Raw genomic sequence first — 21,829 nt, forward strand, 5'->3', positions numbered from 1 at the left:
TTCCTTGCTTCTCTGAAAAGCTCCTACCTGAAGTAACCCATTGCAGAGCACCTGTGTTCTTGTAAAATGTGGCTAACAGAACAGCCTGAAGGTTTGCTGTGCCAGAATGTGAGCCAAGGATAAGCTGCAGCAGCATACATGTTGATGGTCAAGGCCCAGCATTACTGCCAGGAGGTCTCATCCATGCATGCAGAGTTTATTGTCATGCAAAGCACACTTCAAATATCAGCACCCATACAAGGAGTGAATTCTCGTGATGAAACAACCTCTTGTTTATTTATTGTTGCCAAAGCTTGTGTGTCTGTGCTGTCTGTCATAGCTATATAGGCATCCTAGACAACACGCCCCCCCCAACTCCCAGATGTTTAAATTTTGAAACAGCGGGGGACCCATGACCTCATAATTTCTCTTGCCTTGAGATCTGGAAGATTTCTGTGTGGTTACATCACCTGTTTGATTTCCTGCCTCATTGAAGCAAACATTCACATGGCATTTGGTCTGTAACATGGAAAGCCACCACCTTTCGGTTCCCAGTGTGGAACTGAGAAGTTGTGAATCTTTTGTGTTCCTAATGCTTTTACTCCTTGCTGCTGAATGGTAACTAGAACAGCCTGGCTCTGCTGCATTAGGGATATTACCAGTGAGGTAAAATGCTTCAGAAATGTACACAGCTTGCTATAGCATTATATGCTGGAGGCCGGGTTAGGGTCACTTCATCCAGCTATTTCTGGATGCAAGGAAGAAATTGCTTAATTGGGTGAGGGTCAGTACAGGAGTAAATCTAGTCAGCTTGGATAAAGTGGTGCCCATTTTGAAAATTATTTGTATGGCAGCATAAACTTCTGTGCTGCATTATTTTTTATGGGCCCTTCAATGCATCAGTTCATGAACAAGTGTGACCTTTAATTACGTAACTCACTAAATTAATGTGAGAGTGTATATCCTGTACTGAGATTTTTTTTTATACCTGTTACTAGTATTAAATTAATACAGCTGGGTTACTGCGCGCTATCCTATGAATGTTGATTTGGAAGTAAGTCCCACCAAGTTCACTTGGATTCCTGGGTAAATAAATGCACCTTGGATCGCCTCCTTTCCATGGATGCTAGATGATTCTGTGTTGTGGGGTGGGGGAGGAAGGGAAACCTGTGGCCCTCCAGATGTTGTTGGACTTCCAACTTCCCCCAGCCCCAGCCAGCCTGGGGCAGTAGTGATGGATGGTGGAAGCTTTAGTCCAGCATCTAAAGGGCCACAGGCTCCCCACCCCTGCTGTAGGAAATTGTCTCTTTAATTTTAGCAAATGGAGACTTGGTGTATGTGGGGTGACCTCACATTGATTTCCTCTGCCCCTGGTCTCCTGCCCTTGTGATAGCAGACAGCAGCGTTCTCCAGTTACAAAACTTGTGTTTCTTGATGACTTAGGAACTTGTGTGAAAAGCGTTGGATCGAGTGGAGAACTGGCACCACAAATTTCCCTTGTCCCAAATAAAACAATTGCTTCAGCAGTTTCTGGGTGATTGCTCGAAAGCTAAAGTCAGAGGAAAGCAATAATCTTGCCATCTTATTCCACTAGGAGGTTGTGCTTCAAAGCAACAATATCTGAATTGCTTTCCCCTCCTGTTGTACTTTGGGAAATAAGGAGCATTAGAACTCAGGTCTCTATAAGCCTGTATGTCTCTGTCAGTTGAAGTTGGGGGCTTCCAGCCTTCCCTCTCCTTTTAAAAAATAAAATAAGGGAGGGGATGCAGGAAGTAATCAAACCTTTTTGATACGGAGCAGCTGCCCTGGGTTGGTTCTCTTCCTGAGCTTCCCAGCAGATTTAGCTCCGCTTCCAGTTATGTATTGATCTCGACAGAGTTTCTCCCAGAAGACAGGCATATCCACATTTCTATACAATCGAGGCTGCCGATTACTCTTCCATGGTCTAATTATCCTTCTCTAGGCTTTGGTATCCTTCAAGAGCTATCGTTTTGCTAGTCCCAAACTCCCAGCACTTCTGTATAGATTTTACTGCCGCTCTGACCTCCCGAATGCCCCCCTCCCCAGCCCAGTTATCTCTCTCAGATTCTCACTTAAAGTAATTTGTACATTTTATCTTTTTTATATATATAGTGAGGGCATAGAACATATTCCATTCTTCCACATTGGAACTATGGTGATGTGTTTCAAAATGTCAGGATGCAGCTGTTTACAGACAACCCAGAATACTGTCGGTGAATTTATAGGCACCTTTTCATGAGGTTGGAGTAGCTGGATGCTGAAAAGCTGAAATAACTTTATGCAGGCTCTAAATAGGTAGAAATTTATTCACCTCTCACCCCATTTCAGTGGCACAGATTATTTTTTCTAAGGAAAGAGACATCCAGAAATGGACATGAGGCAGTTCTGGCGTAACGTTTTGTAGATGATGAAGTGACTTCTTTGCTTGCGACACAGCCAGCCTGCCTTTTCACCTGCAGAGTTGCCTCCTGTATGTGGATCTGGGTGCTCTATACTCTTCCACCTGCAAATCAGTGAAGTGACCAAGGCACTTACTTGTAAAACAAATGTGGAACTGTTGTGTCCTGGGGATGGGGAAGGGGAGAAACAGACCTGTCTTTGGGACTCTTGCCACTGCTGTTGGAGAGGGAGGTAATCTATCAGTTTTGGAGCATCTACAAAATGCAACTCTCCTGATAACGGGTTTAAAGTAAAGATTTAATACCGTCCTCTCTCTACTATGATGTTGCAGTGACAGTTTAAAACTCATTCTCTAAATCTCAGCAGACTTTACAGCCAGCAGTGGGCCAATATAGAGTTTAATGGCATTACAACACATAAATCATCTTTTAAAGATGCTACCAGTAGCTCCAAAATTAAATGCAGACAATGTCCTCAGTTATAAATAATTTATCAAACACCATTTCGGATGAGCCTTCATGCTGAGTTATTTATTTTAGCCTTTACTGTTCAATTCCTCAGATACGTTTTGAGAGATCCATTACTGGTCAGTTTAATGAACTTGGGGGTCTGCTGTGCCCCCCTCCAGCAGTTTGGCACATCTGTGGTGACCATTACATGGCTGGTCCAGACCTCTTTGTGCCTTTTACAAGTGCTGCCCATTTGTCATGTGGCGGTAAATGGAGGAGCACATTGGAGCCTTGGGACCCATTGCGTGATGCAGCAATGGAGGCAAGCCGAGCGCTCCATAAAGGCTGCTTGTCACAGCTGACTTGTATTACAGTCCATCACTCTTACTGTAATCTCATTTAAGGAGCAGCCGTGGGCCCCAGAGAAGGATATTCCCAGTTAGCTTGGGCTTTGCAACCATAAAGGAGGAAGTGCTCCTTTTATATACTCAGAACTTTTAGGGTACTTTTTTAGATTAATTATTGCCCTGCGTCATTTGTGCTACCATCGTTAAGACTGCGACTGTCAGCACATTCAATATACACCTCTGTTTTGCAGCTTTAAGAACTTCATTCGGTGGTAGGAATTAGCATATGTGGCATGTATGCAGGGCCAGTTTTTCCTGAGCAGTGTTTCACAGTGCCATTCTTGAGCAAGAACAATATTCCACTCGTATGCAACCGTTTCTTTATTTAATAGGATTTAATAAAATGGATGTTAAAAGTGCTACGTGGGCCTGATGGTGGAAGGTGGTACTTGATTTGGTAAAGTGGAGTTTGGTTTTGTCAGTTTAAACATGTAAAATGGCTTTGAAAGAAGGCTAAAATAGAGCTGAATTTGGCACAGAGCAGGCAGGCAGCTGTATTTTCAGTCTGAGGAAGAATGCCTCTGTTTTTCTGGTGGTGTCAAATATTATGTTTGCTTATTTCAGTACATCTTTTTTCTTGCTAAACTGAGGGATGTAGCTGAGATGGGGTCACATGAACACGTCTGAGGCTTGTCTAAGGACTCATATTTGATGACAAAAATCCTGGAAGCCCATCTTCGCAGGTTGGGGTGTCTGCTTTTAATTCTGAACCAGGACAAATCTTAGTTTGAGTGTGTTCTGAATAATCATTTTGTTCAGTGGAAGCAAATGAGGCAAGCAGAATGCAGACCTCTCTGCCTGTGTCACAACTGAGCTGTGAGACTCTTGGGGGCCTCTGCAGGAAGCACCTCTTGTGGGGAATCTCTGGGGAGTGCTGAACAACTGCTGGGAACAGGCACAATTTAATTTTTAAAAATTAATTAATTAATTACTATACCACCCTATACTCTGAGGTCTCACAGAACAAACTCAAAATAAAAACCTACAAAATATATAATCAAAATAAAAACAATTACCCCCCCCCCTATTTTACAAGGGCATAGGATGTCAGTTAAATCAACCAAAGCTTGGTTAAAAAAGAACGTTTTTGCCTGGTGCCTAAAGGTGTATAATGAAGGTGCCAAGCAAACTTCCCTGGGGAGAGCGTTCCATAAATGGGGAGTCACTGCAGAGAAGGCCCGTTCTTGTGTTGCTACCCTCCGGACATCTCATGGAGGAGGCACATGAAAAAGGGCCTCAGAAGAATGTTCTCAGGGTCCAGGTTCAAATGGAAAGTGGTACAGTATTGCAATCTTGAGCCGTTTAAGGCTTTAAAGGTCAAAACCAGCACTTCAAATTGGGTCCTTTGAATTCAAAATATTCAAAGTGTGTACTCCAGAATAACATCTGGCTGTATTGATGTCCAGCTGTTCCTCAGCCTGCTATGTGTTGTTTTCTCAATCTTCTATACCAGGCACCTAAAATTTGCCCTTTTCTACCCAAAAAGTCCAAAAGGAGCTCTTCAATATTATTCTCATTAAATGTCCAAAATAGTTCTTCTCTGTTCCAAGAAGATGAATTTCTCCCCAAGGATTCCGACAGATCTTAATAGTACTGTGTAATAGTCCATATTTGTTTACTTGTTGTGTCTTTATTAATTCTTACCCAATTCCATATATTCAAGTACTATTTCCGGTTGACCATGCCTCATCTTAAAGAAAAAAGGGAAAACACTTCTTCCACTTCCATTCTTTTTCCAAACCAATAGCCAAAAGCTTAAAGGCTTTTTCTTCTGTCTTCACTTCAGTTTGTACCCACGGCCCTTTCTCTCTCAGCTCCATCTTTGCCATCTCCGCTTGTCTCTTAATGTCTATATTCATAAGTCCCTTCATCATCATAGCAACATCCACTGTCCAGACAGCTATGTGGATGTCATTGCATGTTCAGGCAGATATGGGTCCATATCTTTTCCCACAGGTTCTGAGCATTCTTTAATCTGATGTATCTTTGACGTATCAAATCTTTTTTTTTTTTTAATGTTCTATGCATTTCAGCTCTTAACTTCTGTCAGTTGTTCATCTAGTAGTTTGCATATGATACCAACAATCGATGAGGCATTTGGTGTTGTCTTTGCCGTATTGGGTTCTATTAATCTCTCCCTTGGCAGTATCTGGTTCACAAGAAGCTTATGTCTGCTGCTTTATATATGCAATTCCTTTCTCACACATATAAGATTCAGTTTTGTTTTCGCAGCCAACACAGTATGCATAAGATGGAGACTTACAGGCAGTATAAAGTGAAGATTTAAAACAGATTCAGAGTCATCTTATAAGTTGTATTCTTTCTTAGTCACCAGTGATTAAGATAAGCTTTTTGGTTATTTTTTTAGCCTCTTAATTAGTGTCATTTAGTGCTTTTTTATGTTCTGGGTGCTAATTAACTAGCAGATAGAAAATCCACTTTATATTTATTTCCAGTCTTAGAAATAGTTAGAAGTAGGTTTTGCCAACCTGGTACCCTAATCTAAGGGCTGTTATGTGGTATGTGGGCCCAGTGAATGTTCCTTACTCAACCTCCAAAAACTTTTGCCTCTGGTGTGATGAATGTTTCCTTCTGAGCATGTGAGGCTTATCCCTGAACTCCCTTATCTCAAAAGGGAGTTTGGGTAACCAAGATAAATACTTTGGTTATCGTGAATCACCGCATAATTATCTCTGCCAATAGGAGTATCAGCAATCAATGACTAGTTTGCTTTTTTCCTCCCTGGAAGTCCCCAATGCCCTGCAATCCTGGGAAAGGGCATTTCGGTAACATATTAGCTGATTAGACCAGGAGGCTCTCGCCTAAAAAATGCTGAATTCATTATTTGTAAGCATCCTCCGTTGCGCTGGAAATCCTTATCCCAAGCACCTTTTGAAATCCAAATTTCCTCCCCTCAGTGGGCCTGTAGAGGGTGCTAATGTAATGGGAATCACTTTCCATTTTCTGCTGTGATTTGGTTCAGAGTACTGGTGGCCAAAACATAAATTTTCTACTGGAAAATCAATTAAAAGGAGGAGTTTTCTCTCATAAAAAAATAATGAGTGAGCTTTGGTTACCTGCATAGGATGTTACTTAACAATATCCTTGAGGGACTAAGTAATATGGTCTCTCTTAATGACATTTCCAAGTCAGGTTAGTTTGCCTTTCTGTGAGTGTGGAGACTCACCAGAGTGGGTGATCATGAATTTGCTAATTCTTTTCTTACCGAAATGGGTCCCCTTTCACCATATAGGGATAATGGTGCTGGACTGCAACTCGCAGCAGCCATTGAACGCAGCCAGAAATATCTGGAGGACCACAAATTACTCATCCCTTCGATCAAAATTCCCTCCTTCCCCTGCTTGCTTTCCCAAGTGGGTTTTGGTTTGGGTGTTCTCTTCCTTGGAATAGTTACAGCCTTTATGGATACACTTCGTTGCTGATTTGAATTGAGCAGTATTTCCAGTTGCACAGGTTCCACCGAAGGGTTCCTGGGCCTTGCAAACGGATCCTGTCCTGCATTTGGTTCCTATGCAAGTTTTGCTTCAGGAGATGATCACTCCAATGGAGGCTGATGGCCGGCATTGTGCAGTTGCTTGGAAATATGGGAAGGGGGGCAAATGTCTGATACCCGCTTTGAATTTTTTTCCTAGGAGGAAGAAGCCAAACAGCTTGTGAGAGACGCCATAGCAGCTGGCATATACAACGATCTGGGCTCTGGCAGCAACATTGATCTTTGCGTGCTCAGTAAGAACAAGCTGGACTTTCTCCGTCCTTACGATATGCCCAACAAAAAGGGGGAAAGGTGAGTGTGTCCCTGTTTCAGTTGTTTCCACAGACAAGAGAGTTAAACCTTCAGATACCAGGAACAGGCAGATTATGCCTTCCGAGTGCAAACACTTGTAATTGAAATGCTACAGGTAATCGTATCCCAATTGTTGAGGCTGCACACTAGAATCATAGAGTTGGAAGGAGACCACAAGGGCCATCGAGTCCAACCCCCTGCCAAGCAGGAAACACCACCAGAGCACTCCTGACATATGGTTGTCAAGCCTCTGCTTAAAGACCTCCAAAGAAGGAGACTCCACCACACTCCTTGGCAGCAAATTCCACTGTCGAACAGCTCTTACTGTCAGGAAGTTCTTCCTAATGTTTAGCTGGAATCTTCTTTCTTGTAGTTTGGATCCATTGCTCCGTGTCCGCTTCTCTGGAGCAGCAGAAAACAACCTTTCTCCCTCCTCTATATGACATCCTTTTATATATTTGAACATGGCTATCATATCACCCCTTAACCTCCTCTTCTCCAGGCTAAACATGCCCAGCTCCCTTAGCCGTTCCTCATAAGGCATCGTTTCCAGGCCTTTGACCATTTTGGTTGCCCTCCTCTGGACACGTTCCAGTTTGTCAGTGTCCTTCTTGAACTGTGGTGCCCAGAACTGGACACAGTACTCCAGGTGAGGTCTGACCAGAGCAGAATACAGTGGCACTATTACTTCCCTTGATCTAGATGCTATACTCCTATTGATGCAGCCCAGAATTGCATTGGCTTTTTTAGCTGCCGCGTCACACTGTTGGCTCATGTCAAGTTTGTGGTCAACCAAGACTCCTGTTCCAGCTTAAATCATTAAAACGCACGCCTGAAAAATAAATGCACAAGAATTGTTTTGTCTGAAGTAGTTGTCAGCCTAAGAGAAAGTTTGCTCGTTCCAAAAGTGGAGGGAGTTAATTTTAATAGGAACGAAGGGTTTTTTCGAGAGACATGCACAAAGACTCCTGGATAAACTGAGCACTTAGGGAACATGAGGAGAGGCCCTCGTGCACATCAGAAATGGTTAGATAGCAGGAAGCTAAGAGAGTGGAAGTACAGGTGGCTCATCATTTATGTGGGAGTTCCATTCTAGGCCCCTGCACACATACGCAAAATTGCACAAAATGGGGAGCACCTGGTGGCTTGTGAGGAGACCAACCCCAGAGCCCAAAGACAACCTTTTCAGGAGGGTTTACTCATGACTGAGCCTGAAGGGCGGCATCAGGGCTGCGTTGAGCTACTCAGCCTCTCTGCCTGGCAGCTGCAGGTGCCTCTTCCCAGCGCATCAGCTGAGCAAGCCCTGCCACCCCCTGGCTTGTGAGTAGAACCTCCCCAGAGCCCTGCGGTGGGTGTCCTTGTGAGCCAGGATTCAGGCTGCTCCCCATTTCCAGATACCTCTTCTGGGTCCCCGGCACCACACGTGTGTGCAGTCGTGCACAAATAGATTGCACATAAATGGGGACTTGCTTATAAATTGACAGTTCTCCGTATGAAAAGAGGGTGGAGCTGTAGAAAGCGGAGACCTCCAAGGATCAGTATTGAGACCTGTGCTTTTTAACTTGTTTATAAACTATATTTGCTTAGGGGTGAGCAGTGAGGTGGCCAAGTTTGCTGATGATACTAAATTGTTCAGGTTTGTTAAAACAATTTGAGACTGTGAAGAGCTCCAAAGGACCTCTCCAAGCTGAGTGAAAGGGAGGCAAAGGAGCAAAGGCAGCTGAGTGTAAATAAGTGTAAAGTGATGTATTTTGTAGTGGATAGCTCAATGAAGATGTTGACTCTGTGTGTGGCAGCTGTAAAAAAGGCAAATTCCGTGCTAGGGATCATTAGGAAAATAATGTAAAATAAAATGGCCAACATCATGGTGCCATTATACCAATCTATGGTGGAACTGCCTTTGAAACCCTATACACAGCTCTGGCCCCCTCACCTTAAAAGGGTAGAGCTGGGAAAAGTTGAGAAACGTTCAACCCAAATGATCAAGGTGGAGCAACAGGTTGAAACCTTTGAGACTTTTAAGTTCACAGGAAAGGCAAACAAGAGGTGACCTGATAGACGTTTATAAAATTGTGCATGACATAAAGTGGCTGGGGAGGTTTTCTCCCCAGAACTCATAGACATGCAGTGAAGCTGAATGTTGGAAGAATCAGGATATATAAAGTGCTTCATGTGGACCCTCTCCCACAGGAGGCAGTGATTACTTTAAGGGAGGTTAAGGCTACCAGGGGCTACTAACCAAGATGCCCGTGTTCTACCTCCACTGTCAGCAGTATGCTTTGGAAGACAAGTTGCTGGTAATGGCAGGTGGGCAGAGTGCGGTTTTGCTCATGTTCTGCTTATGGGCTTCCTCCATGTATCTGGTTGGACACTGTGAGAAGAGGATGCTAGACTAGGTGGGCAATTGGCCTGATCCAGGAGGCTGTTCTTAGCTTCTTAAAGTGCAGTTGTCCAGCGCAAATAGTATGGTGTAAAAAGGCAGCAGCTGAGATTGTGACCCTTTAGGGAGACCAGTATTCCCTGTACATCTGCTTTGTCTTTGCCAAGGACATGGCTGTAGGGAAGAGTCAGAACTTTCCATTTTTGTTGACAAGGGAATAGCCACTTTGCTGTGCAGTTTTTCATTCTGTTCCGTGCACCAGGTTATTCTTGAAGTTGCACTAGGATGTGGGCAATAACAAGAACGGCATCATTTTGCATGGCAGCAGCTATTTGCTTCTTTCAAAGACTAGAAAGGACCATTTGGGAACATACGACTGACCGACCTTGAAAAAGGATCCTGTCTTTGCAGGAGCCACTTTCCCTGTGCTTGTAACCTTCTGTAAAAAGAAAAGGCTTATTGTAATCAGCTTTCTGGGTCACTGTCCTAATGCAATCCACAACTCCCCGGAAAGGTCACCTGGGGTTTCCACTCATAGCCTCCAACTGGGCTAACTGGCGGCACTGACATTCTCTCTGTCCAGGAGAGGTTCTTCAAAAGCCATAGTGCAAGAGGGATATGGATTACAAATACAGAATGAGGTCTCTTGGCAGGGGGCGAAGCTCTAACTTGGCTTTCTGCTCCAAAACGGAGTCTTCCTTTCCAATAACTTTGTCTTAGAACGTATTCACATGCAGCATTAAACCGTTGTATTTTAATCTATGTGTCCAGATGCCTCCCTCTTGGCCCATGTCTAACTGCCCTGCAGCAGAGGAAATAAGCTGGAGTCTGGCTTGCTGTGACTTGTAACTGTGGGCCTTGTGGTATTGTTTCCTCTGTGTGGTAGTCAGAAGTGGGCCATTAATCTGCTGTGTTCTATTTGGGAAAAGGGCAACTTTACTCAGTACAGCAACTAGATCTAAGTATGTATCTCAAGTCTCCATCTACCCCCCTTGTTAGTGGGATTTCTGGCAGACACACAGTACTCTATAATTGTTTCTCTATTCTCCACCCTCAAACAGGCAAGGGCGATACAGCTGTGAGAGGGGAACTACAGGTGTGCTCTATACGAAGGTTACACCCTTGGATCTTGAAGTGGCAGATGAGACGGTGCAAACAATGGATACATCTTGACTTCCTGGAAACTTCTGGGCAGTGGAAGAGGATTGAGAATTTTCATACATGAATTCTGTATCTGTATGCTGGCATCAATGTTCTGTATGCAGATTTAATAAAAACCAATAAGAATTGACCGGTTGACTTGCGTAATAACTGGGCCAGGGAAAAATAATTTTCTAAAATGATTATTTGCTTCAGTAGGTCAGCCCAGTTGTACATCCAGCCTATTATGTGACCCCAGCCACTTCACAAGTAGAGCAGCAGTCACTCTTAGATGTAAAAGTTAACAGATCTTATCCCCTGTGTGCTAATGGTGTATTTATGCTGAAGCTGTCTGGTGACCAACAAGCAATAGCCTAGGCTTGTGTGGACTAAAAGCCTGCTTCATTCGATAAATCTGCTGAAGCAAGTTTTAGGTCATGAAAACTTGTGATGTAAATTTGTTGGTCCTTTAAGGTGCTCAGCAGATTCCTTGGTTCTGAATGCAATATCCTTTTATATTTATTCATTCATTTCCCATATTTTTCATAACTCAAGAGGAATAAATAAAGTGTGGTCACAGCATTTTTTGCTGAACATTTTCACGTACCTTAAGCAGGTATGGCAGAGGCAGGGGGTTACAGATCATTTAGTAAGGCAACAAAGCAAAAGTAACAGGCATAAGGTGGAAATTTGACCCTGGAACCCGTGTTGCTCTGGATTTTACACCAATCGGCCCCAAGGGACTTTACCTCACCCCACACCTAAGCTTTTTTTTTTGGGATATAGTACAGGTAAATGAGGTGACAAGTATTTTTCCAAGGAAGAGGAAGGGCAGAAAGTCGGTGTCAAGCTCAGTACTATTCAAACTAACTTTGATAAATGGCTATTATCTTACCTGTTACCCTTGAAACTTACATTTACAGTATTTAATATGTGAACCAATTACCTAGTCCTTGGTTTAGCGGTCAACCATTTCAGCCTGTAACCATGGGAAATTCTTTCCTCAAGATTGCAAAAATATGTGCTCAGACAATATGCTTTTACACCAGGCACCTTTTTCTTTCTACAAAGAAAACTGTTTATTTTGCAAATCATTTAATCTTATCTAAAAATGCACATTCACAAAAAAATTCTTTGGAAATACATGTACTTAAGCGCTAATAGATCTTAAGGAGGAGTAAGTATATGAGACCAGATTTTAGCAGACACACCTGTAACGTGGAATTGCCCAACAGACAGAAGTTTCATGTTGCACCCCAAGACCAGGTTATATATAAATTCAAATGAAGCCTGCAGTTCCAGGGAGAGACTACCTTGCTTTTAAAGACACCCACCAGCAGCAGCACCTGAGAGTTTGTAAGCAGATGTGCTGCCGCTGCACAATAAAGCTGAAATATTCTGACTCCACCAAGATTGATAGGCTGGACTTCCCTGTGGCTTTCCACAGCCAGGATCTTTCACAGCAATTAAACACTAGCCTTATTACCCTTTGTGGATTGTTTCAGAACTGCTTAGTAGTTGGCATTGCCCTTCTCAATTTAAGGCAGACTGAGCTACACAGAAATCCACTGAAAAAGATGCATGTATATTCCATTCTTTATTTCCAGCAAAATAACCTGCTTTGAAAATAGCCCAGAGGCCAGGCCACATTTCAGCCCCTGAAACGTGGACATCCTTCTCTGAATAGCATCCTTCAGTACTGAAGCTGATTGAGCACCATTACTCGGAAAGAAAAGAGAAAAGACAGATGCAAGAGAAAGCTGGCTTCCTGAGCAAAACCTTTCTTGGGCCAATGGAAACTGAATTACCAAGTCAATGAAGTAATTTAGCTGATTGAAAGTATGTGTAAATGCAAAGTCTTAATATGTCCTTCAAATCAGCTTGTTTAAAATATTCACATTCTTCAATGAGTCTTCACAGTTAAGAAGTGTGGGTGATCATTTGAGTTAAAATGAATGAATTCTATTTTAACTTACCTTATTGCATGGTCAATATAATACCCTTTTACATTATGTTTTGAACACTGCTTCAAGGTAGTTGTAGATGGCCAAAGTACCACTGATTTTATAAAGCTTCCCCCCCCCCCCCAACCCTGTATTCTGCGTGCAGTAACACTGGTCATGTAATATTAGCTATTGAGATTCTCACAAGATCTGTGCCGGCAGCGGCACAGAAACTGACAAAAAAGAGAGCTTTGGTTTGAGGCCTTCAGTGGAGGCCTCACTGACTGCAGCCATAGTGACAAATAAAATGCATTGCAAAATATTAATCACAAAGTTTCAATTTCTTAAAAAAAATCTTCAAACATGTTCCCTCACCAGACCCTATTATTGCAAAGGAGGGAAGTACAAAAACTCCAGGCTGGATGTTCCTTTAAAAAATATATGAACTAAAAACTGAATTTGCTATTAACCGTTTGCAAAAGAGGCAGAAGTAGCAGTTATACAAATTACACAAAATCTACTGTAATTCTTACATTAGTATAAAGTGATTTCACCAAAGGAATTATTTCAATATTTCACATTAGTTAAGATACAAGGGGTGTGTCAAATACACAAATGAGAAACCCTTGCTATAATAACCTAACCTAGATTACACACAACAGTTTTAAGAAAGGACCTTTTAAGAGATCTATATCTGTAACGTGTTATTTTAAAAAGTAACACACTTGCAGCAGCATCTCACAGCCTTCACTCAGAGCGGATCCACTCTGTGAGCGCCCCTGCAAATGGCCAGCAGAAATCATGAAGCGTCTTCCTAGGAAGGCTCAACTCTCCCATGTAAATTGGCGAGGCACCTCTTGGTTTCGTCCGAGACAGAAGGTTCAAGTAAGACTACGCTGGGATGGCTTTTCTGGGAGCATGTCGATCAAGTGCTGGAGGTCCACACATGCATCTGTTTTGCTAGCTGGTGCACATAACCAATGTCAGGTCTCTGGTCAGGATCTGGGTATATGCACATGCTGACCAGCTCTCGCAACTGCAAGGGGAAAAACAGAGGACCGTGAGACACACCCTGCCGCCCATCGCCATGCGCACCTGCTGCCTGGTGGTGCAAGAGGGGGCCATTCCCATTTGAAGGCACCCAAAGCCTTCCACTGCCAGCCTATGAATATTCTAACATCCTTGAGTTCTAGAGTAGAGCTCGGTCAGCTCCATGGATTTTAAGACAGTTTAAAGACAAAACATATGCATGCACACCCACCCACAGATGCTCAAGTTAGAGAGTGGCACACTTGACTGGGGATACCAACATTTTTAGATGCAGGTTTCAAAATTCCCACACTCACTGTTCAATACTCATTAGTCCAACCCCACCTCCCTTTCCCTCCCTAATGGGCCTGGGCATACCATCAGAAAATGGCTCAAGCATTCAGGTTTTGCAGTAGTTGACAATATTGGAAAGTATCCGATGAAAGAAGTATATATCTACAGAGAGAGGTCAATGTGAAAGCCCTCATTAGCAATAATTGGCATTCTGTTAATATTCTGTGTTTGGTGGTGAAGAGAATGGCATGTTGAGGTTCTGGCTCGAGAGGAAGCCGAGCCAGGACCTAATGGATATTTAGCCAACCTTCCTGTATGTACAACTGGAATAGCTGGGTATATTCCAAACTCAGAGCAGCAGCACCCCCACCCCCACGATGTTGATGGAATCCCAACCAACCAACAATGCCAATGGCCAGGGATGGTGACAACTGTAGTCTTAGAAGGCACCAGGCAGTGAAACCCACCTGAAGGTGAGAATGAATTACCATGCAGAAGGAATTATTCAGGAGGGTGAAGAAGCCTAATGGAATCTCACATAGACATCTCACTTGCATACCAGAGGACAGAGAAGATGAAGAAGTCTACAGATAATCTCACTGAGCCAGTCCCTGGCGGTGGAGGCTGTGTAGAGCACAGGAGAAGGAATCGCTCTTGCAGACACTCCTCCCTATATCAGAGCTTTTTGCTTGTTAGCTTAGAGCCAGGCTATGCTGATGAGAGTTGCAGTTCAAGACATCTGGAGGGCACCAAGTTGGCAAAGCCTGAATCAGACTGGATATCCTGACAGCGACCCTCTAACACTGCTGTATAATAAAGCAAGTGTAGAAAACAGCTCCAGTTCCCACCCCTTTTCACTTTGCATTTGAAAGATGAGCTTTTAATTGCACAGCCCCTGAAAGCAGCTTAGACACCCTATGGCAAGAGAGAGAGAGAGAGAGAGAGAGAGAGAGAGAGAAAGAGAGAGAGAGAGAGAAAGAGAGAGAGAGAGAGAGAGAGAGAGAGAGAGAGAGAGAGAGAGAGAGAGAGAGAGCCTTGAGCCTCTGATCTTTTCTCATCCTGCCAGTAGCAATAGAATCAGTTATTTTAGTGGTAATTAAAAGCCTGACCATCCCACAATCAGGTCCCGTGCATCAGGCAGAGATCCTCGCAGGAGTAAAAAAAAGCTGTTTCCAGCCAGCAAGAGGGTCAACTGAAGATGGTTGCAGAACACCTTCTGTACTTTTGTCAAATGCAAACCAGTCACGAGTGTTTCTACACTAGTGAAAGAGAATAACCAAGCCCACCCCCACCCTCCCACCCCGTCCGCATGTCCTCAAAGGAAGCCATTCATGTAACTAGGAAGGGAGACACTGCTAGACATGGAAGGCGTTTTGTCAGGAATTAAGGAGCCACTCCAGACAGGGCTGCCTTGTCTTGTTCTGCTCCGCTCATCCAACCTCTCTCCTGAAAGGGATGCCACCTGCACCACTCGCAAAGACAAGACCCCATAGCCACCGCCAAATATCACTCCCCAGTCTCCTCTGCCTCTTCTTCAGCAAGGCACCACAACTTTACAGCATAGATGCCCCCCATGAAGCATTTTCCTGACCCACACAGACTGAATCATTATGGAGTGCCAACTCAATACTCCAGAGACTAAATGTTTACTGACATGGCTAGGAATGTGTGGTGTGTGTGTGTGTGTGTGTGTGTGTGTGTGTGTGTGTACTGGTGCAGTTTCACACAACGGCAATTCACCCAGTGTGCTGGCCTGTTGCATGCAAATGCACCATCTGGAACGGAGTTCTCTGGGACCTGCCACTTTTATTTGAGCTCTCAACCATCCTCCTCGCGCTGAATTGTATCACTAGACTGCACACTCTCTTTAGCACTGCCAGAGGGAGGCAAACCGACAGTAATTGGAAAGACAGGAAACACATCTGTCAACTTGCACTAATTCCTGCTGCCAGAAGGCAGATTCCAAGAAGCTGGAGCAGCAGCAAGGCGAAGGGGAAGACAATGAACCTGGCTGGGCCACAGGAGTGGTCTGCAAGAAGGAATCGTGCTCAAGCAGCCAGAAAGTTGCCAGGAGGGGCCGGCATGGCTGCATCAACACTCCTGCGCATCAGGGAGGGGAGAGGAAATGCAGGCACTTCTCCAAAGTAGGACCAGCAGCAGCCAGGGCCATTTAGCATAAGCCTTCCAGTGTGGAAAGGGATGTACACCACCGGTTTCCTCAGAGAAACAGCCAAGGAGCTGCGTATGACAGCCGGGGTGGAAACTCTGTGCCAAAAAATGCCACAGCCTACAACTTGGACACTGTCCAAGACCGGGGCTAATGTGCATATTGATGTTCCTTCTATTCTGAAGAGGAGGACACAGCACTGGAACCACCTCTTCCTGCCTACTGGAAACTCTGCTCAGGCACACTCTGCCCTTCCAGCTAAGCAATGCTCTGGACTTAGCAGCCAAGAGAAGCGACGGCAAATTTTGCAACAAGCTGATTGGAATGCTCAAGACTGCCTGCTCCTGGTGCAAAGGCTGCCACAACTCTTTCCCCCCCACACCTCCACATCAAACTCTCAGCAACCTATACACAAGATCCCTGTGCATTCATGGTGATCTGCCTTTTACACACTGAATTCAGAGAAAAAAACTTGCTGGAATACTGGTCACCTTGCTACCCATAAGTTGTGTGTGTGTGTGTGTGTGTGTGTGTGTGTGTGTGTGTGTGTGTGTTAAATTCAGAGCTTGTTCCTAGTGCCCCTTCTCTGGCATTTATGCTCACCCCCACTTCCATTACTAAACAAGCAGGTTCACATTTCCTTAAAATCTTAATCAAGACTACAGAAGCTACTATTGGTGTGCGGGAGGCAGCAGGCTTCCGAAAGCGCACTTGGGTCTGTCATCTGCCCTGATCTCATCACCTGCTTTCCAACTCCAAAGGGTTAATATATTTGTTTAAAAGCTGCAGAGGCGCACCTGTGCTGGGAGCACAATCACCTATCGGACTACAGAATGTACGGTGAATATGTGTGTGGCAATGCATTGCCGCTGTTGTGGTGAGATCAAACAACAGAGAAGCTTCCCATCCTCCTTGCACTGCAATAGAAAGGCCTCTGGATTTTTTTACCTCCAACTGGACACTTCTCAAGTACTTGGGTTGCATAAAACATAGTAATTTCTAATGTGGCTATTGCAGGAAAGCGATTTTTTCCAATGTGTGGGTGCCAATACAGCTCCTTGCCAAGGGCGCAAGGGACCCTAGGTATGCCTCTGGAAAACTGGCAGGAACACTGTCAACCAACCTCTCCCACCAGGTGCTCCTTCCATTCGTTCTTAAAACACTGCATTTCACAAATGATAAAGCTCAAAGCTTATGCTGAGATCCCCTGAGGGCTTTACTTGGTCCAGCATTTGACAGGCTACTTTTCAGCAGATGCCATGGGGCAACTTGCAGCACATTTGGGCCCAGTCACACGATGCTGTGCACTGGGAGAAGGAAATCCAAGCTTTAGGCATCAAGGTGCCGCCCATCCTGCTGCCTCAGCACTGCTCTGCTTTCCGTGAGCATCACACTTGCTGCTTTATGGTACCTGATTAGAAAAAGTTTCTGAATATGCAGCTGTGTAAGCAGGAAGGCATTTCTCCCTTCTGAAAAGGCTTTGAGGATGTGCCAAGGCAGTTGCCTGAAGATGCTCCAATCTTGAGCTCCCTGCCATGTGTGTGCTTGTGTGTGTGTGTGTGTGTGTGTGTGTGTTCCTTCCACTCAGGGCCCAAGAGAGAGTACAGCTGAAGTTACTCACCTTGTCAGAATAATGTTCGGTTGGAAGAGGGGGGTAATCACACTGCTCTATCTTTTGGCAGAGCGAAAACAGGTTCATTTTATCGCCATAGAAGGGACTCTGGAGAGCTGCCATCTAGAAAGAAAATATTGGAAAATGAGTAATACAGGAGAAATGTTCAGGGAGGACCAACTGAAGTCCGCATGGGTCTGCTGCTTGGCAGTTGTGCCCAAGTTGGTTGTGACCATTTCCACAAGCACAACTTGGAAACTTGCCAATAAACAGGTGGCTGTTCCAGGAGGTTCTAAGGACTAAACCATTACAAATGAACTTCTTGAGGTGTCCTTGGCTACTGCCCAGCATTGCATTGGGATGGGCCATTGCTACCTCTACCTCCTCCTAGCTCCCAATCCTTCAACCAACCAAGGTCATGAAGCAGGAAGAGTACAAAACCCACAGCGCCATCCAAAAAAGCAGGGAGGACAACTAGTCATTTTCTAGTGAAAACTATTTACCTCCAGCAACTGTCCCCTCTTCCGAGAGCTGGATCTGCTGCCACTCTGTGTTCAAGACTGAGACCACCACTGGCTCTGACAAGCCGGAAAAGGTCCTACGGCTGCCGCCTCACAACAGAGCATCCTGCTGGGGTAGCTCATGCTCAGCCAGATGCCATCAACTATGACTGCCTCCCATAACATATTTCTGGCTCTGACATTACAAATAACATTTTCCCACCTCTATGTACACCTTCCTCCAAATAGCTTCATATGCAGACTTTGTAAGTATCTCTCAGCCACAGGTTTGGCCGGAGAAGAGCAAGTGCAAACTTTTCTGCCAATGGTAAAGACTCATGCTTCATGCTGATGGAAACATTTTGTGTTTGCTTCATTCAAAGGGCAAATTATAACCTTGTTTACTGTACAGAGAGATCCAGCTTCTTACATAACAGCCCTGTCACTTTTTTGGTCCATTTGGTTGCAGAAGAGACACTTGCCCTGCACACGGGAAACATTTTATGCAGGCTTTGCAGAAATGTGAGGCAGCATTGCAAGTGTCTGCTGGACAACCAATCCCGCAGCCCTTATACATTCAAAGCAATTTATAACTTCAGAGATGGCAGAGGATAATCCAGCTGGATATTTTGTTAATTCACCCTCAGCACCTTTTAAAAATTCTGCGGTTGCTTCTTTCTTTCACAAACCCAACCACTAAAAACAAGCAGTGTGGCTGACTGTAAACACACGCAGAAGAGTCAAGCAACAAGGCTAATGGCATGAAAGGGCCTTTCAAAACAAACAAACAATGGGTTGCATCCAACTAAGCCCTACTCAAGAGTCAACCCACTGGAATTAATGAATCCAAGTTAACCATGCTCATCAACTTCAGTAGGACTAGCATTACATACAGCCCCATGTCTCTTCAGTCAAATCCTGCTTCCTACTTGAAACTCTTTCCCAACCCAAAGAAATATGTAAATTCTAGAAGCTGACCTGAACTTCAGCAGGAGAGAGAAGCAGCTCAGCCGTTTGCTCAACTTCACGAAAGTACAAAAGCAGCAATAAGATGCCACTGTGCACCCCAAATACCTTTTCTTCTTCAGGCATGGGAGCAAGCAAACACACACACACACACACACCGTGCCCCCAACAACACGCTCAGCAGAAGCATGAGGCCAGCCCCCCTCACCTCCATCTCCAGGAAGAGAGCCCAAGACCCACACACCCCGCTCCCCATTTACACCCGGCTCTAATAAGGTTGGTCTCCAAAGTGAGCGCCGCCAGCGAGTGGCACAGAGGCTCGGCAAGCGAGAGCAGCGGCCTCCCCTCAGCATGCGGCCCCCACGGAGCCCCAGCTGCTTATTAATCCATAATGCTATTCAAGGGCTCCCTGTCACTCTCGCTGTCACAAGCTGCCCCTCCACAATGAAATAATCCTCCTCCTAATGAAGCACTATTGGATAATTGTGGATATTATCTACTCCGGTTAGAAGATCTTTTAAAAACCATTTTGCCGCAAGCTGCGGCAGATCGGCAAAGCCGCCGCTTCTTTTTATTTGTGTTTGCGGAGCCTCAGCTCTGAGCCACTGTTTTAATAGGGAGGGTCTATTTGAAAAGTGTTAAGTCTTTTGCTCATTATCATGCACAGGGGGTAGCGACCTAAAGAAATCTGCCTCTTGGCAGGCAATCAGCAATCTCCCAGCAAAGGTGGTGGTGGTTGTTGTTGCTGTGGTTGTTTTTAATGCAGGGAGGAGGAGGAAGAGGAGGAGGAGGAGGGAGAAGTTACTCCAAGGCACTTCTCACCCATTTTATACTTTTATAAACAATATTGATAGAGAACACAGACAAATTACCAATATCCATTTGGGCAGTTTAGAAATTTGGCAGTGAGGCAGAGGTCCCTTGATTTACCCATTAAGAAAAGGTGCCCAAATCAAACTGGATTTCCGTGATATTAAAACTTTGTCTCCTTTAGTCACGGGCCTCAATTCTGCTTAATACACCCTTCCATGTGTGTGTGTGGGGGGGGGGGAGGCACCCACCCCAGGGATGTGTTGGGAATGGGGCGTCAGCCATTGACTCCACTGAGGCCCACTGGACACAGGCAGCTCTCCAACCCCTCCAGCGCAGACTGGCTATTCAAGACCCCTTTGCCCATACAGGGGCCTCCACCAAATCCGCAGGTCGTATCCTGCAGAGACGGCTGCAGTGGCAAATCTGAAAACACAATGGGAAGACTCCCAGCAGTGCTGGCCAGAGCCCTGTTCCCCCGTTCTTGTCATCTATGGACAAGGGCAGCCTATCTGAGGCACTGAGCAAGAGCCCCCCTCACTCCCGTGACTGGAGTGGCCAAGGTGGCTGGCTGAGGCCTGTGGCTTAGATGAAGGCTTCATTTTGACATCTGGATTAGAACAATTGCAGTGGAATGGCTGGATCCCCGTTTCAAACTGACCACCATGCTCTACGACTGGTCTAAGAAAATAAAAATTGCTCCCTGTGTTTAAATTGATTATCTTGTTAGAACTGCTAAAGCCATTGCTTGCAGCTATTTACAGGAGAGGGAGAACTTATTTTTATCCCTTGCAAGTTATCTTGATGACAGATCCTCGGGAGACGGCGAAGCCTTCCCACTATTTTGATAAGATTTAATATAAATCAATGTGAGATTGTAAATGTCAAGTTTAAGTGGCATTATCTGGCTATACCCACACCCACACACACCCCAGCCCAAATAATGTTAAAGTGAATTCCAACTGGCATGTGTGCCTCTAGGCTACTTGGAGACAAAATTCCCCCAGTTTATCTGCACAACATAATCAAAAACAAAAAGCACAGAGAAAGCTTCTTCCTCCCAGCCCACCGCTGCTTTCCCTATTTTTAACAAAGCAAGAGCAGAGGCATGAGGAGGAGAACAGAGCAGATCTTTGGTGGCCTCCACGGCCACTAAGCAGCGGGCAGGACGGGGCTTGTTCAGGGCTGGCCACATCTGAGAAGATGCTTCCTTGGAACAATATCTGCAGATACGCTTATCTCCGCTGAACTGAAACTTCAAGATTACAGCTGGAAGTGCCACGGCTGGCTTTGAACTGACTTGGGCCTGAGTCACGGAAAAGCAGGCAATTATGAATTAATATACTAATATATACACACAGAAATAAGGAACACTCTTCCTGGTTGCTGACCTAAATGTGATCAAGGCCTGACTAGAGAGCCTGACTTAATTACAAACTGCCACCATTTATGGAAGGTGACAAATGTGGGGAAAGGGAAAACACACTCTGAGGGAGCCAACCCTCTTCTCGTGCTGTTTCTGAGACAAACATAATCCCTGGAAGGTCTTTTTCAGGAACACCAAGGATAGGGCCACCTGGGGGAGAGCAGTGTCACCTGTGACTGTGGCTTTCCCAGAAGAGTGAACCACAAAGGTTGCAGTTCCACCTGAGGAACAGAGGCAAGAGGTGGGTCACTGGTGGGAATGGCAGAGACCGGCTGTGGGGGTTCCTCCTTTCAGAGTTAACAATACTGGGGAAGGGGGATAATTTTAGAGAAAGTCACACTGCTGTACTTTCCCCACTAGAAGACACTCAAGCAACCGTAGACACAAAAACACACTCCCACCTAGTGCTATAGTTCTAACAACTGCTAACGATGGCAGTATGGAGAGGAAAGCATTTTCATTTCATCTTGCCCATCCTAATGATTCTGAGCAGGACACAAT

General features: G+C 44.9%; 2 protein-coding genes across 4 annotated transcripts in view; one reads left to right on the forward strand and one right to left on the reverse strand.

The window, feature by feature from the left end:
- Window positions 1-10,732, forward strand: part of PSMB7 (proteasome 20S subunit beta 7) — a 29,506-nt gene extending 18,774 nt beyond the window's left edge. Inside the window, exons 7-8 of the mRNA XM_028715362.2 lie at window positions 6,910-7,061; window positions 10,503-10,732. Of these exons, the coding sequence (XP_028571195.2) occupies window positions 6,910-7,061; window positions 10,503-10,614 (264 nt within the window). The 3' untranslated portion in view covers window positions 10,615-10,732. The remainder of the gene's footprint in view (window positions 1-6,909; window positions 7,062-10,502) is intronic.
- Window positions 10,733-11,635: 903 nt separating this feature from the next.
- NEK6 (NIMA related kinase 6) overlaps window positions 11,636-21,829 on the reverse strand; it is a 94,977-nt gene continuing 84,783 nt past the window's right edge. For all 3 annotated transcript variants that reach the window (XM_077922288.1, XM_028715363.2, XM_028715364.2), the window contains 2 exons: window positions 17,636-17,749; window positions 11,636-13,560 (listed from right to left, as the gene is read on the reverse strand). In XM_077922288.1, coding sequence (XP_077778414.1) covers window positions 13,450-13,560; window positions 17,636-17,749 — 225 coding nt within the window. In that variant the 3' untranslated portion in view covers window positions 11,636-13,449. The remainder of the gene's footprint in view (window positions 13,561-17,635; window positions 17,750-21,829) is intronic.

The sequence above is a fragment of the Podarcis muralis genome, chromosome Z (genome assembly GCF_964188315.1).
Source record: "Podarcis muralis chromosome Z, rPodMur119.hap1.1, whole genome shotgun sequence".
In the NCBI taxonomy this organism is placed as follows: Eukaryota; Metazoa; Chordata; class Lepidosauria; order Squamata; family Lacertidae; genus Podarcis; species Podarcis muralis.